The sequence below is a fragment of the Coturnix japonica genome, chromosome 5, assembly GCF_054131305.1.
Source record: "Coturnix japonica strain WE chromosome 5, WE-NBRP24, whole genome shotgun sequence".
Classification (NCBI taxonomy): Eukaryota; Metazoa; Chordata; class Aves; order Galliformes; family Phasianidae; genus Coturnix; species Coturnix japonica.
In genome coordinates this window covers 51,834,488-51,849,439 of record NC_140667.1, presented here as the reverse complement: position 1 = coordinate 51,849,439, position 14,952 = coordinate 51,834,488, and the positions used below count along the sequence as shown (strand labels likewise).

The window sequence follows — 14,952 nt, the reverse complement described above, 5'->3', positions numbered from 1 at the left end:
CTGTATCCATCACTGAGGCTCCAGTCCAAAGGCTTCTGCAGCCAGCGATCACTGCGGTGGGGGGATGCACGCAGCCTTGGAAGGAGACCTCCAGTATCCAAGCCATGAACATGTCCATTAAGACTTTGCTTTACTGACCCACACTCTGCCTTTTAGAGCAGAAAAACTCCCCTCTGAGCCATCACTAGGGAAAATGCAGCCAGAAACGGGGGGATGAAAAGCAGTCTTCCAGCACTGCCTCCCTTCCCAGCTAGATCAGGAGCCTGTCAGCCTCCTCCCAGCTGAATGCCTACTGCTCCAGCAGCCCTGTTTCTCTCTCCAGCATCCTGTATGTGCACACAAAGGGACCCAGCTTGGGGAGAGGGCTGCCCACCCTTCTGAAGGTGCTGTCCCCCATTCCCCATCTGCACACAAGCTGCCAAGGAGCAAGTAACCGTGGCTGTGTGTGGTTTTCTCGCCTAGGGTGACCTGGAGCACATCTGCAAAGCCCTCCAAAGTAGTAGGAATGTGCTCCGTTAGGACATGATTCATCCTGCATACCGCATGGGTGGCTGCTCAGGGAGAATTTTGACATTTGCATAGGCAGAGACTTTTCCTCTTCTCACTTGCCCTCCTGCGCTCTGCTGGGCCAAGCTGGGGGCTGAGCAGCCACAAGTCCCTCCTGTGCCTGTGAGGGATCCCCCCCAAAGTGGAGCTGACCCAGCAGCTGCTCTGCCCTGAGCCTAACAGGGCAGTGACAAGAGCCCACAGGAAAGCCTCAGAAAAGAAACCACTCCCAGCCCACTTGTGTTGGGTCAGCCGGGCTGAAGGACAGCTTCAGACCCTCAGCCTTGCCCCAAGCAAAGCTGGAATGGAGCTGCTGTCGGAGATCAATTAACTACTTGGAAACTGCAGCCGTCCCCCACGGGCAGGAAAATATTATTCCAGTCCTACTGCTCAGGCAAAACCTTTGCCATGCCAAAGGTAAGTGATACGAACAACAGGACTGAGTCACACACACTGCTGCTGGGAAGGAAAAGTGGTTGGGCAACACAATTGTCTCCTTCTACCTTCAGGGAGCTGGATTTGCTGCAGCAGCTGCAGAGGAGCAGGCTGAGCCATGGGGCACAGAGGGAGGGATGCACTGTGCTGGGGGGCCTCCAGGAACAGCGTGAGCTGTGCTGCATGGGGTGAGCAGGACGTGTGCTGCTGCTGGGATAGAATCTGCACAGATACAGCAAATAGGGATTTACCTATTCAAAACCAAAAAGCCTTAATGCCAAGGAAGCTGTGAGTAAATGCTGTCCCGGTCCCAAGCAGTAGGTAGAAATTTATTAAGATAGTATTTAATTAGGGTGTAAATTTGGTTTGAGACAGATTTGATAAGTGGGTTTCATGTGAAATAGACAATCTCTGGTTTTTAATTTAGTACTTTTGAAGCTCATCCCACTTAGGGAGGGTCCACATCAGTTCTATGGTGAGCACAGGGGTTCACTGCTACCACCACCCTCACAGCAAGCCATTAAAAGCACTGATCCTACCTCGGATTGGTCTTCTAACAACTCAAAGATACTGTAAAGAGAAATATTTACACGAGATGTGTATAAATATAAAGTTTATTCAGTATAGTGTTTAGAAAAATAAGTTCACATCATCTCAGAATACAAATAAAACACTTAATTGTCCAGGCACAAACCCCTATTACAGTACAACAAACATACATACTTTAGATCTCTTTGGTTGGGTAATTAAGCACGGATATGTTTGATGATACTCTCTGGGTCGGCATCATCTAACAGTGCAGTAAAGACTTCTGATTATTCCCTCCTCTAACGCGTACATTCCGCTTCAATGTCTCATTTGTTGTAAGGCACAATAAACCCATATCGCAGAAATAACTGGTAAGTTCTGGACAAGCAGTACATGCAGCAAAAGAACAAACATCCTCTGAATGTGAATCCTGAAAGTCAGAGGATTCACCGCCCTCCTTGAGTTCAGAAATGTAAGAAGCTAAGTTTAAATTATATGAAACGTAAGAGTAAGATATAAAACATCCTTCAAGACACTCACTGCTAGGAGATACAGGAAGACTTCAGGTCTCCTTGCTTTGTAAAATGCCATTCATTTTGTTTCTGGAGTTACAACATTATTATTGTTATTGTGATTTGAGATGCTGCCGGACCACAGACAACACCGGCTCCATGTCCCTGGGATCCTGCATGTTTGCTTCATGCAGAACCAGAGGGATGCGCCCTGATGGTTGTTTGTCTGTCCTCGTTAAGAAAAGTGCACAGGCACTGGAAATCTACGTACAGGAAAAGCTCCTGTGCACATGGGGCCAAATTCCGCCTTGCTTAACTTAATTGCAAATTATTTCCGTGAATCCATCCACTTTTGTCATTGATCTCATAAAGATAACAATGATAAAGACGGTTCCAGCCTTACTTGTAGGGAAAACAGCTTTCTAACTGCATCTTCCTGAATCCACAGGCAGGGTGAAGCGATACATGGGAAGAGGTATTTGCTTGGATAGATTGGTGCTGTTCATTGCAACTGTCTGAGCATCGGCCTTGTGAACCGGTTCATAGTGTCACTGCAAACTGGGCCAAATCCATCCCTGATCCAGCTCCAGTGAAATGAATGGACCACTTTCTCAGCTGGTGTGAAATGACATGAAAGTCAGTGAACTGTGCTCATTTATCCCAGCCAACGAGCTGGCCAATAGATGTTCACGACTGATGTGGCTGAAATGTCCAACTAGGTAAGACCACAGGAATAATGCTGCAAATAGTCCAGACAGAGCATTCGATTCAGTATATTTCTGGTTCTCTGCAAAAGTCTGGTGCAATAGAGGCAGCTTTAATTCAAGGTAGTGAAGAATAAAGGTTGTTTGTTTGTTTTTAGCACTCATGCTTTATAGGGATTTGCTTAAACTTTAAGCGTATTTTTCAAAGCTGAGTCTGGGACCAGAAAAGCAGTAGAATTTGGCAACGTTTCCTGTAAGATTTCCAGTGGACTTACAAGTTACAAACATGTGAAGTTGAAATGATCCTTATTCTCATCCACAGCGGAAAGGGAAGAGAAGTGGTTGTGCTGGATAGACTAATCTTCCATTGAAACAACAGAACGCGATAGTAAGGTCTGTCCATGAGATTCAGATGCTCTCTGCCATCAGTATCTGTGGGAGATGAGCATCCGTACCCCCTGAACACCATGTAAAATCTTCAGTTGGGAAACAGTGGAGCAATGCCTTATTTACAGCAGCTGAAGATGTGGCCCCAGATGCTCGATGGGGCTTTGTGTCCTGTCTACATAGAGCAGTCAGCCTTCTTGCTTGAGGGCCGCATAATAAAAACTGACCCTTAAATTTACAGTAGGAGTAAAACTACTATTTAAATATTTATTTTAGAAACACTGTACCGTGCAATGAGTCTTTATATTGTGCATATGTACCTGCAAAATAACCCCATGAGGTTCTAACTACATCATCTGGAGGGAATGACACTTATTTTCAGTGGGAGAAAGAAAGAGTAAAACGTAACGAAATAAGTTACTTGATACCTGGAAGACAAATAGATTAATCTTACTTTGTCCCAAACCGCTGCTTTTATATACATCCTCCGCTCCCACGAAAGAACAGGAGGTCTCCTATTAGAAGTACCAGGCACCCCAAGATACGCACCACTGTAACAACACACACAGTTATCATCAACTGTGCTGCAAAATTCAGAGCCTCAGCAACACCACAAATGCAAGGGAAGTGAAAAAAAAACATTAATGTACTGGTATGACACCACAGTCTTTTCAGTTTCGGGACCTGATGAGATCAACATTTGACAGAGAGCTCTGAAATATTCTCTTGCCTCTAGAAACAGCTTCACAAACCAAACGTTAAGCCCTGAACAACTCCCTCAGAGCTACACACAGCTCCTGCTCTTTGCATACGTTCTCCATTAATGCAACAATACAGGAACCTTCTTTTTCCAAGAAGTTGAGCAATTGATGCAGATCAGATACAGATCCTGTTATCATAATCAGCATCTTTGTTTTGAGGGTGAAAGAGAGGTGGAAAACAAATTGTTCATGCTGGGACCCAGCGAGGCACTCGGATAAACCACTGGAGCAGAGTTCTGCACCATCCGATTCCCTGCTCACATGGAGATCCCCTAAACGCCAAGAGAAGTTGTGCCAGGGGAACATACAGCTCCATGCCCTGCTTGTGATAATCTCCACTTTAAAGCACTTGCCTTCAACACCCTTTTTGTTCGGGCGCACATGGGGACAGCCAACTGCTCAGGGGCAGCTTCTGTTTGCAAAGCACCAGTGACTCCCTGCAGCTGCGAAGTGCAAGCCTTGCACACTTGCTCTTCCCTTCCCCTGCACTTTTCCCTGCAACGTTCAAGACTCCAGCTTGCAGTATAAACTGCAGCATTTACCAGCAGAGCTCAGCTCTGAGGTTTCACACACTGCCTTGCAAAACATGCTGCATTCAATATAGTGCAAAACAACAGCAAGGATGTCTGTGCCATACAGGAGAAACCTTCATTCCTTAAAGGCTTTCCACAGAACCAGGTAATAACCAAGACAGAAACAGACTGGGATGTGCACTCTCTATTCACTTTCCTGTCCACTCTTTTTGCCCAAGTGATTTTTTATTGGGCCTGGTGTGGAGCCCATAGAAGTTTAGGAAAAAATCTCCCATCGTCTTCCAAAGGCTTCGACCCACGCCCTGATGAGGATGAATACATGCTTTAGCTACTGTATATATTCACATTAGATTAAGAAATAAAAATAAAACAGAAACACAAAGATAAACAGCATGTCATTTTTATACATCTGCATTATTATTATTATTATTTTAAAGCTTAAGGATGTGCTTTTCCACGCTACAAAAGTTTCTCTGGAGGAAAGGTAAGGTCTTTTCTACCTGCCCACAGCCTGCCTGCTTGTGCTGTACCTGAAGGAGAGCAGAGGGGTAAAGGGAGAGAACACCCATCCCCACACAGACAGGGAGCAGGAGCAGGGCTGCTCCTTCTGGGCAGCTGCAGTTCCCACCATCAGCCCCCGCGCTGCTTATTCTGGAAGGATTTATAAATCCATGCTTAAGTGCACTCCTGGATGGGGGCCTGCTTGCTGAACAGCAGCAGAAGCCCTCCCACAAGGGCTGTGGAGCCAATGGCTGTGGGGAAACATGGGACTCCCTTCCCCGGCCTGCCCACCAACCTTCCACACTCATCAGATGGAGGCCAGAGCCAAGATCCTTCCTCCTGCGCTGCTCTGCCTGTGGTCCCCCTGCACAATCCTCCTGCCCCCAGCTCCCTGCACCACCACTCAGTGTCACCCAGAGTGACCAAAAGACTCAACTCTTCTTACTCGTGCAAGTAGGGACTCTGGGGTCAGCGGGGCTACTTGCAAAAGTAAGGCATCAGGCTTCAGCCCTGAGGACGGAGATTTGCAAGTCAGTGTTTTTATTCCTCCTGCCACTGTGCTTTAGTAACAAAGATAAGGCCACTAGGAAGAAAGGCACATGGAATTCCGTAAAAAAAAATACACAAAGCAAAAAAAAGGTTCGACTAATTTGCAAATTACTAACAAAACAAACAAAAAAACCCCTGAACGCAAAGACAGAGGGGGTAGAGACAGGGACCTCCTGGGTTTGTGAGACTGGGAGCTCATTTTCTAGTTTCAGTGTGATTAACATTTTACTTTACAGTCTATTGCTTGAAAACCTACAAAAAAAGTAAAACCTTGTCAGAAATAACTACGTTTACTTCCTGCTCAAACAATAAAAATAAATTAAACAGCCAGAAAACGTTTTCCTTTCCGATGCATTGTGTCTAAAGTGAAAGGGAACATAAACCATAAATAAAATCCATTGTACTAATTAAAAAACGTCTCCTTTATAAGAACTGAAACAATATTTACATTCATACTGGAGAGAAAGCTTCCGAGTTGCATAATTAGAGTTTCAGATGATGCTTTATCTGGTGCACTGACAAAATGCCATCTGCAGCACTTTGAAACCTGCCCATGTTTGATGTGAGATTTTTGGTATGAACACAAGTCTGCTGGGGGAAAAAAACATAGCAAACACGCCAGTAACAAACTTAGTCAGGGTTTCGTTTTGTTTCTTAACCTCCAACAACAAAAAAGTAGCCTGTGAGGTATCGTCTAGAGTTCTTAGAAATGTTTCAATGCCCACGGACTAGAAGTAAACAGCGAAAAGAACTGCATCGTTTCTACCATTCCAGAGCAAGATTTTTGCTTTCTATCTACTGTTAGGAGTGTATACTTACTGTTGATAGTATGTTGCACTACAGAGAATCTAGTTACGTTATCAGCGCAGTAGCAGTAGCCAAACCTGTACCCATTTGCTTGGTACTTCCCCTGGCATTTCCTTTCTCCTTTAATCTGCTTAAAAGAGAATACTGCATGCAAACCAAGTGCGGCAACCGAGACCCGCTGCCAGAGATTCCTCTGTACATCAATTCAGACCATCTAAATGTTTTCTTCTGTTTTCTTTAAAAAAAAAAAACACCAACAAAAAAACCCCACTTGGTGCTTCTTAGGGCCTCAACAGGAGTCTTAGCTACTGAAACAGAAAGCAAGAAAAAAAAATGATTATAAGTCTTGCATATCTTCATCCATCTGAACTGTCTGCAGTTTGGCAAGTTCCTTTTTGTCCGTTTCCAGTTCTTCACAAACTGTGTCAACCATGTTACTCATAACATACTTGGATTTGGAATCCAGCATCATTAAATTGCCAGTTGACTTGCTTTCTGAATTAGGCAAGAAATTCTCTTTGATGTCTGGTACAGCTTGCAGAACCAACCTGTGCTCTCGGACAAAATCCTGATGGACTTGTGCAGATGGATGGCTCACACGGTCTCCAGTCGTAAAAACGATTTCTCCAAGCGTGGGTTGTGCTGTAGAAATAGACAACAGATCTTGACTGGTAATGAGGGAGCAGTTCTGAAGAGTTGCATAGTTAGTGTTGCTGATAGATATCACAGTAGAGGTACTGGTTACGGGCGATGACATGGACTGGCTCTCGGAAATACCAGAGCTCAGTTCTGCAGCATTTAAAAGAGTCGGTGGTGTAAGGGAGAAATTATGTGAGGGCGTTACATTCACTAACGAGGAGGCCAGGGACTGGAGTCCTCCGCTGGATATATTTTCAGAAGACATGTTTACATTGAGTTGCGTGTTCTGACCAACTGGCATTAACTGAGAAAACACAAGGCTTCTTTCCAGTCCTTCCTGCTTGACAGATCCCACCGCCTGACCTGAATTGGGAACTGTATAAACGACGGCGCTCGGGGTGAGGGGGCTGAAGAAAACCTTTCCTTGTTGCACTGTTGAAGAGTCACTTGTGAAAGTTCCTCCGTCTGATGTGCTAGAATTTACTGAAACGTTATCTAGGGAAAGGGAAACAAAAGAGAGGAAAATACAGATTACAGCTGTCAGAAAGCCCTGCAGTCGTTTTGCTGAGACGTTTTGGTAGTCCTGTGTTTGGAGTACATACACCCAATATATTTCATGTGAAATGGAAGAGCCTTGTTTACAACAGGTGAGAGAAAAAATGGTAGGAAGAAATAAACGCTTCTGTTAATAGAAACCGTGTCTAGAAAGAGAAAATTAAAGCTGTGGTAAATCAGGTGTCTTTCAGACTCGCTCTCATTAAGGAGCAAACAGTTCCTGGCCACGTGATTAAAACGAACGTGCTTTGGCCCTCACTAGTTGCCACCACTCAATTTCTATCTAAGAATAGAAGCATGAGAAGCTATTAAAGATAGTTCAGAGACAGATCACAACCTGTGTGTGGGAAAGCATAGACACGTCACATAAAACACACCATTGCAGGGCAGAACCTACCCGAGCGAACCTGCAGGAGGAAAAGTTCAAACAACAATAACTTCTACCAGGATTACTATGCAGCCAGCCAAGCATACAGACGTATTGCCTTTCACTTTGCTTCATCACATGTTGCTAGAAGCCTATCCCTCTTACACCCACTGTATGGTGCAAAGCTATCCCAACCACCCTCTCTGAAAGCCACTGGACTGCTTGGGTGATGTCCCAGATAAGCACAGCAAGAAAATCTGGCCAGACAAGATCTGAATTTGGTTCTGCTGGACACACCATGAAAGTGGTCATTGTAACCATCCCTACAATAAGATACGCTGGCTCTTATGACAGGGTCCCCCTTTAAACATCTTTCACAATAGGCATTTCATAATTGTAATTTTAAGAAGCTACAGATGGTGATAGTGTGATTTTTTCATAACAGCACTGAAGCATATGTCACCTGGGGGAAAAGTTTAGCTCCTCATTCATTTCCACTCATAAATCAGGGTGATTTCTTGGAAGATGCCACTCGTACATAGAAACCAGAAGAATAAAGTTGAGTCAACTGGAAGTTACCTGGCAATAACATATCATTTACTGTAGCTTACTCAGCCTGCAATGCACTTCACTTGGAATAGTGGGAGCTATTCATCCTTTTCACGTTAAAAAAAAAAACAGAAAGGAGAGAAAACAAAGCAGCCAGTGTGGATCTTGACTTTTCCCTGCACCACACATGCTGTGGATCGGCCCCCAGTGGGAATTGATATTTTCAGCTATGGGGAAAATGTTTAGAGAGCAGCTTATTATGCACTTTTGGCTTTCCCATTGTTCCATATTTCAGGAACACAAATTTCATTCTTGCTGCTGCCAGCTGTCAGCTTATGCCTTGGAGCACGTGGATTACACAGCTTTGTAATTACAGGTGGCATTCAGACCAAATGTCTTACCTCCTTTTATCTTGGTTAAACTAATTGTCACTGATAATTGACCAAAACTTACTGGAAAAAAATCATATTTCAGGTTCTTATAAATTTCTACCTGTTTAAAAAGCTTTTGTACAGCCTCAGTGATCCTCTCTGTGCTATTTTAACAGCAAAAAACAGTTAACTTCCCATAAGTGAAATTAGCTGACAATTTGATTTCCAGCGTAGTACCCAGCACTCCTGGAACTACAGCAATTCATTCAAGTTTAATCATTTTCATAACCAAAGATACAGCGGTTAATAAGTAACGAAGTCGTTCAGTTCCGCTTTGTATTTGAGCCGCTTCAAAATAATGAAGCAGAGCCACTGCTGCATTCCCTGAGCTTCCTCCTGGCTGAAGTCTCAGTGCATGGCATTGTTAATACAAACCCTGGCAAAGTCAGGGAGGAGACTTCACACTTGGCACGTGAACCTGCGATGACATATTTCCCTTGGGCAGAGGGCAGTTTTACCCCAATCCCCCTGCATTTTCTATCTACGAGCTGTTACATCTTCCTATTGTTTCCCTGCAGTTTATTCATTCTTAATTATGGGATAGGAAGTTCATGAGCGCAACTTGGTTTTGTTGCGTCTATGGCCATTTAAAATTTATTTATGAAACTGGTTGGTTAAAAAACAAAAAGCAACCAAACAACCACCGCTTAGAACAACAACAGCAAACAGCTTCCAGCTGCTGCAGCTCTCATTTTTTTATAAACTTTCTCATAAAAAAAGAATTCAATGGCACACGGGGAGCATTTCCATTTACTGAAACGTGTGAAATCTACAAATTACTGCGAAGACTGATATCATTGGCTTTGGGGGAAAGGCATGGAATGAAGCAGATCTTCCTTCTCTGCTCTTGGTAAAGCAGCTCAGCCCTCACACCACAGCCTACCTGTGAAAAGAATCTACACAGAAGGAAAAGGGACAAATGATGTGATGTGCTGCACGTGGCTGGGGTCAGGATATGACAGTAGATGACAGGAAGAAGCACGATAGCTTTGTAATATGTGCCCAACCCTGATTTTTTCCTCGCAGCTTTACCCTGTAACAAATAAAGCTTTTACCTTGAGAAGCTGCCACAGAAACAGGAGGCAGCTGCAGAGAAGAGAAACCGATGCTTCCGTTCAGCAACTGGCCATTTGTTCCTGAATTGGGGATCTGGACAATGCCATACTGGTTTATTTGGACAGGAGCAGTAAAAGTAACTACAGAGCCTCCATCTTGGGAAGCAACAGTTTGTGTGCTTTCCCTTTTCACTTCTGAGCTCGGTATCAATCCGGGGAAGGAAACAGGTATGTTGCTGGGGCTGAACGTGTCTGCTGCTGTGTTGGGGACTGAAGCCTGGAGGAGTTTGAAGTCTTTCACATCTTCTGAAGAAGATGACATGATGTCAGTGATAGACACCCCGTTGCTCACAGCACTTGTAGTGGTTTTGGGTGAATTTAAAGTTACCGGCTGCGAAGCCCCCACGCTGAGTCCATTGAGAATGACACCATTGGGTCCCTGAAGAAAAGAGCTACCATTGAGAAAGACGGGAGAACTACTGGCGGGCACGAGGTTCCCATTCAACAAGACACCAGATGAGCTCAAGGCTATTTTAGTGTTTCCAAGCTGCTGCATGTAGACGGGCTCCATGTGGCTGGGAAGGCTGAGGCTGGTGACTCCATCGGATGAGCTGGAGAGCGGATGCGGGGATAAATCCTCCTGCCCCTTACTGGACTCATCCTCCGTGCTGGGGTTGCCATCTGATTCGCTTTTGGGAAAGAAGGAGAGATGACACTGTGTTACCAGAGAGCTCTGGACCAAAGGAGCCTCCCTGCCACGATACGGGCTGTGGGAATAACTTCTATTTCCTACGCTTTGCCTTTAAAACGAGTCAAGGCAGAGGTTTCTCAGTAAAGAACACATCAAAGTAGGGAGAAACTTTCACAGAATCACACAGAATGACCCGGGTTGGAAGGGACCTCAAGGATCACGTAGTTCCAACCCCCCTGCCTGGCAGGGCCACCTTTCCTGCATTACAGACTCCTCGCTGACCCCAACCAAGCAGAGGGCCCGATGGAAGGGAACCCGCACGTGCGAAAGCAGCAGCAGCCATTTGGTACAGCGCTGGGCGGCAGCTGCGGGCCGGGAAGCTGCGGGAGAGGCCCCTAAGGGACACCCGGGGCCTCCAGGTGCCACCTCCGCCTTTTGTGCTGGGGGGGATCCGGAGCGGGGCGCCGCGCTGCGTTTTTCTCTCTGACTCCACCGCCCTCCATCGCATTTTTCGGTCTCTCCCTCCCTTCCCCCCCCGCCCTTTGATGTGTCCCGAGGAGAGGGGGGCTGCGCTGCACAATCGCGCCCTTGGTTGAGAAATGCCTCGAGGCCCTCGGCTTTTTTTTTCTCTCTTTCTTTTTTCTCCCTTCCCCCCCCCCCCTTTCTTTCTTCACTCCCCTCCCTCCTTCCCGAGGAGGCAGGAAGGCGGGCGGGAGGGGCGGCAGCAGGGAGGTCACCTCCACCTGCCCGAGCCCCCGCCGCGGCCCCACGCCCCGGGGGAAGGAGGCGGAGCGGGGCCGAGCAGCGCCGGGCGGAGCGGGGGGAGGCCGGGGCCGAGCGGGAGGGCCGAGCTCCGGCTTCGTCGTTCGGGCCTCGGTGTTTCGCCCCGTTGAAACCCGAGCGGGGGCCGCTCCCGAGTCAGGTTTCAAAACAAGAGTGAGCGGCGGGACCCCGCGCGTCAATGATTAACTCTGTCAGGAGGGATGGCCAAGTTAAAAACAAACACCCCCCCCCAAAAAAAAAAACCCACAAAAACCGGAGAGGAAACAAACAGACAAACAACGCTTCCCCCCCCCCCCCGTCCCATACACACACACACACACACACACGCCTCCCCCGCTTCACACACTCATAGAGACGGCCGGAAAAGTTGTGCCCGGGGGGGTGCGCTGGGAGCGAGGGAGTGGGGAGGGGGAAGGAGGGAGGCCGAAGGTAAGCGCCATGTTTGCAAGGGAAGAAAGGGCCGGGAGAGGGAGAAACGGCGGCGGGAGAGGGGGCGGGGAGCGGAGCGAGCGCTCACCTTTTGGACTGAGTCTCGGACGGGTTGCGGTCCCGCTGGCGGCGGTTCTTGAACCAGTTGCTGACCTGAGTGAGGGACAGCCCGGTGATCTTGGCCAGGTTGCGCTTCTCGGCCGGCGAGGGGTAGCGGTTCTGCTTGTAGAGCTCCTTGAGGGCGTTGCGGGATTTCTCCTTGAAGCAATACACCGTCTCCTCGCCGTCCCAGATGGTTCGGGGCAGGGGGTATTTCCTCCGCAGCCGGTACTTGTCCACCGCCCCCAGGGGTTTGCCCCGGGCTCGCTCCGCCTCGGTATAGCGAGCTTTGTACCACAGCTCCTGCAGCAGCGGGTGGTTGGACGAGTCGAAGTTGTGGCTCTCCAGGATGCTGTAGAGCTCGGCGTAGATGCCCTGGTGGAAAGCCACCAGCGCCCGTGCTTTCATCAGGCTCTCGTTGCCACGTAGCAGATCGCTCGGGGGCAAAGACCACAGGAACCGGGCCAGGCGGTCCAGGTTGCCCCCCTGCTGCAGCGCCTCGCACACACACGCGACGTGGTCCGGGGAAAAAGCCAGGGGGGGCTGCGAGGAGGACGACGAAGAGGACGACGAGGAGGAGGAGGAGGAGGGAGACGCGGCGGCGGCGTGGTGGTTCCGGGCCAAAAGTTCGGTGTGGAGCAGGACGGGCTCGGCGCTGCCCTCCTCCTCCTCCCCGGCGGCGGCTCCGTGCTCCATGGGGAACGGGGCGGCGGTTTGGGGGGGCGGCGGCGCGGGGCTCAGCGGGGCCGCTCCGTCCGGGGGCACCTTGCCGGCGTCGGAGAGGATTTCCATCACATTTTCCTGCTTGATCGTGATCTCGTCCGCGGGGGAGGCAGAAGACATGACTCGGTTTGTTTTCCTTTTTTTTTTTTTTTTTTTTTTTTTTTGGTGTTTTTTTTTTCCTCTCCCCCCTCTCTCGGTGTCCCCTTCTCCTCCTCTCCCCCCTCTTCTATCTCTCCGGAAAGTCCACTCCTCCTCCTCCTCCTGCTCTCGGCCGGCTCTAGCCGATCAGGTTTCCTCCCGGCCACGCAATAACCATTAACGAGAGCTGCTATAGCAAAGTAGTGGAACCGGGCTCCTCTCCGCGGCTCCCCCCAACGTGACTCCCGGCCCCGCCGCAATACTACATGGCACCGCAGCCTGCTGGCCCGGCCGCGCCCTCCCATTGGCTGCTCCGGCAGGAGTGGGCGGGGACTCGCGCGTCGCCATGGCGACTGTCAATCAAGCGGCCCCGCTCTCTTCAGCCCCCCCCCCCCAACTCCCTCCTCCTTCACCTGGAGCCGCGCGGCCCCTCAGCCCGTTCTGTTCCGTTCTGCTCCGTTCCCGTCCCGCGGGGCTGGAGATGGAGAAATAAAGCTGCGGAGCTCGGCTGCGGGTCGGGCTGTGAGTTGCGGTTCAGCTCGGAGCGGTTCGTACCGGCCCGACCCGGCCGCTTGCAGCGCTGAGGGCCTCGGTGCGGAACGAGCGGGGCGGCGGGAGGTGCCGGGGGGGACGATTTGGAGACGGACCGGGAGGCGGAAGGAGGAAGGAAGGAAGGAAGGGAGCGGAGAGAAACCGAACGAGAAACGAGGGGAGGAGGCGGCGGCCATGGACGAACAGGGCTGTCCGCGATGTAAGACCACCAAGTACCGCAACCCATCCTTGAAGCTGATGGTCAACGTCTGCGGGCACACGCTGTGAGTGAGGCCTGCGGGCTGCGGGGCTGTCGGGGTGCAATGGGAGCGCTCGGGCCCTCGTTAGTGCAGAGCTCTGGGGATGTGGCCGGGGCAGGATACGGGGTATGGAGAGGGAAGCGCGTTTCTGGGCTGTTTAAAAGCTTCTCGCTTGTATTTAGTGTTCTGCTTGGGTAACTGAGGGGAAAACAACACAACACCCTTATCTACGCCATGAAGATGATCAGGGTTCAGGCTGGAGCACCTCCCCTATGAGGACAGGCTGAGGGAGTTGGGTTTGTTCAGCCTGGAGAAGAGAAGGTTGCGGGGTGACCTCATTGCAGCCTTTCAGTACCTGAAGGGAACTTACACCCAGGAGGGGAGTAAACTCTTTGAAAGGGCTGATAATAGTAGGACACGAGGAAATGGTTTTAAGTTAAAAGAGGGAAGATTTAGGTTGGATGTCAGGGGGAAGTTCTTCACTAGGAGAGTGGTTAGGCCCTGGAACAGGCTGCCCAGGGAGGTTGTGGATGCCCCGTCCTTGGAGGTGTTCAAGACCAGGTTGGACGGGGCCCTGGGCAACCTGATCTAGTAAAGGTGTATGTTTGGTGGCCCTGCCAGGCAGGGGGGTTGGAACTACATGATCCTTGAGGTCCCTTCCAACCCGGGTCATTCTGTGATTCTATGTGTATTTTACCCTGAGTGTTCTGAATGAGGAATGATTTACCTGAAGGTTTAGTGCTGCTTTAAGTGTTGGGCAATCCTCTTCTGAGCGTGTGCTGGTGGTTGTTCTCCACTACACCCCCTTTGCAGCAGTGAGGTCCTTGCCGACGTTGTTCCTGTCTCCCAAAGCTGAACTCGGTGGTAATTCCCACTGCTGGCTGTAGCTGATGTAAGCGTTGTGCTGTCTGCACATGTGCACTCATGGGTCTGTAAGTCTGCCTTAGTTTCTGGGCAGGTTGTAAAGGTGTTGCTCTAAATTCTTTATAGATACTCACAATAGAAACCCCCATACTGCAGTAACAATCTGTTCTGGTTTTTCATCTTCTTAATGCATCTCTCCAACTTCCCTATTACATAAATGTTAGGATAACATACATGTTTCAAACAGCCTAAAAAACCCTGTGTGCTGATGTAGTAAGTTATCAGGGTGAAGAAATTGGATTGCATTAAGGGATTTATGTTATATTGCTCAGGGATGAAAAGAAAAGAGGGGGGGGAAGGGGGGGGGAGAGAGGGGTTGTTTTAATCTCTTTCCCTGATCCTCTATGTCCACACACATGCTTCTGCTGCTACCAGGGAAGCATGTGGAAGATCAGTGAGTAGATGCTGTACTAGTGGTGCTGCTGTAGGAGGAAGAGGCAGCAGCAGTGCCCCTTTGGTAACAGCAGTGCTGGCTGTGTGAAAGTGTGGCATTAGTTGGAGTTCAAAAGGAAGCA

The 14,952-nt window shown here is 49.0% G+C and overlaps 2 protein-coding genes across 7 annotated transcripts in view; one reads left to right on the top strand and one right to left on the bottom strand.

Annotated features, from left to right (window-relative positions):
• Positions 1-1,577: 1,577 nt before the first annotated feature.
• Positions 1,578-13,307, bottom strand: LOC107315406 (homeobox protein SIX4). Its single transcript, XM_015865749.3, has 3 exons — positions 11,851-13,307; positions 9,860-10,548; positions 1,578-7,397 (listed from the first exon to the last, which is right to left on the bottom strand). Exons 1-3 carry the CDS (start codon positions 12,702-12,704, stop codon positions 6,601-6,603), a joined length of 2,340 nt encoding a protein of 779 aa, XP_015721235.1. The 5' UTR covers positions 12,705-13,307; the 3' UTR covers positions 1,578-6,600.
• Positions 13,308-13,409: 102 nt separating this feature from the next.
• Positions 13,410-14,952, top strand: part of MNAT1 (MNAT1 component of CDK activating kinase) — a 106,460-nt gene continuing 104,917 nt past the window's right edge. For all 6 annotated transcript variants that reach the window (XM_085549599.1, XM_015865750.3, XM_085549602.1 and 3 more), the window contains exon 1: positions 13,410-13,537. In XM_085549599.1, coding sequence (XP_085405725.1) covers positions 13,449-13,537 — 89 coding nt within the window. In that variant the 5' untranslated portion in view covers positions 13,410-13,448. The remainder of the gene's footprint in view (positions 13,538-14,952) is intronic.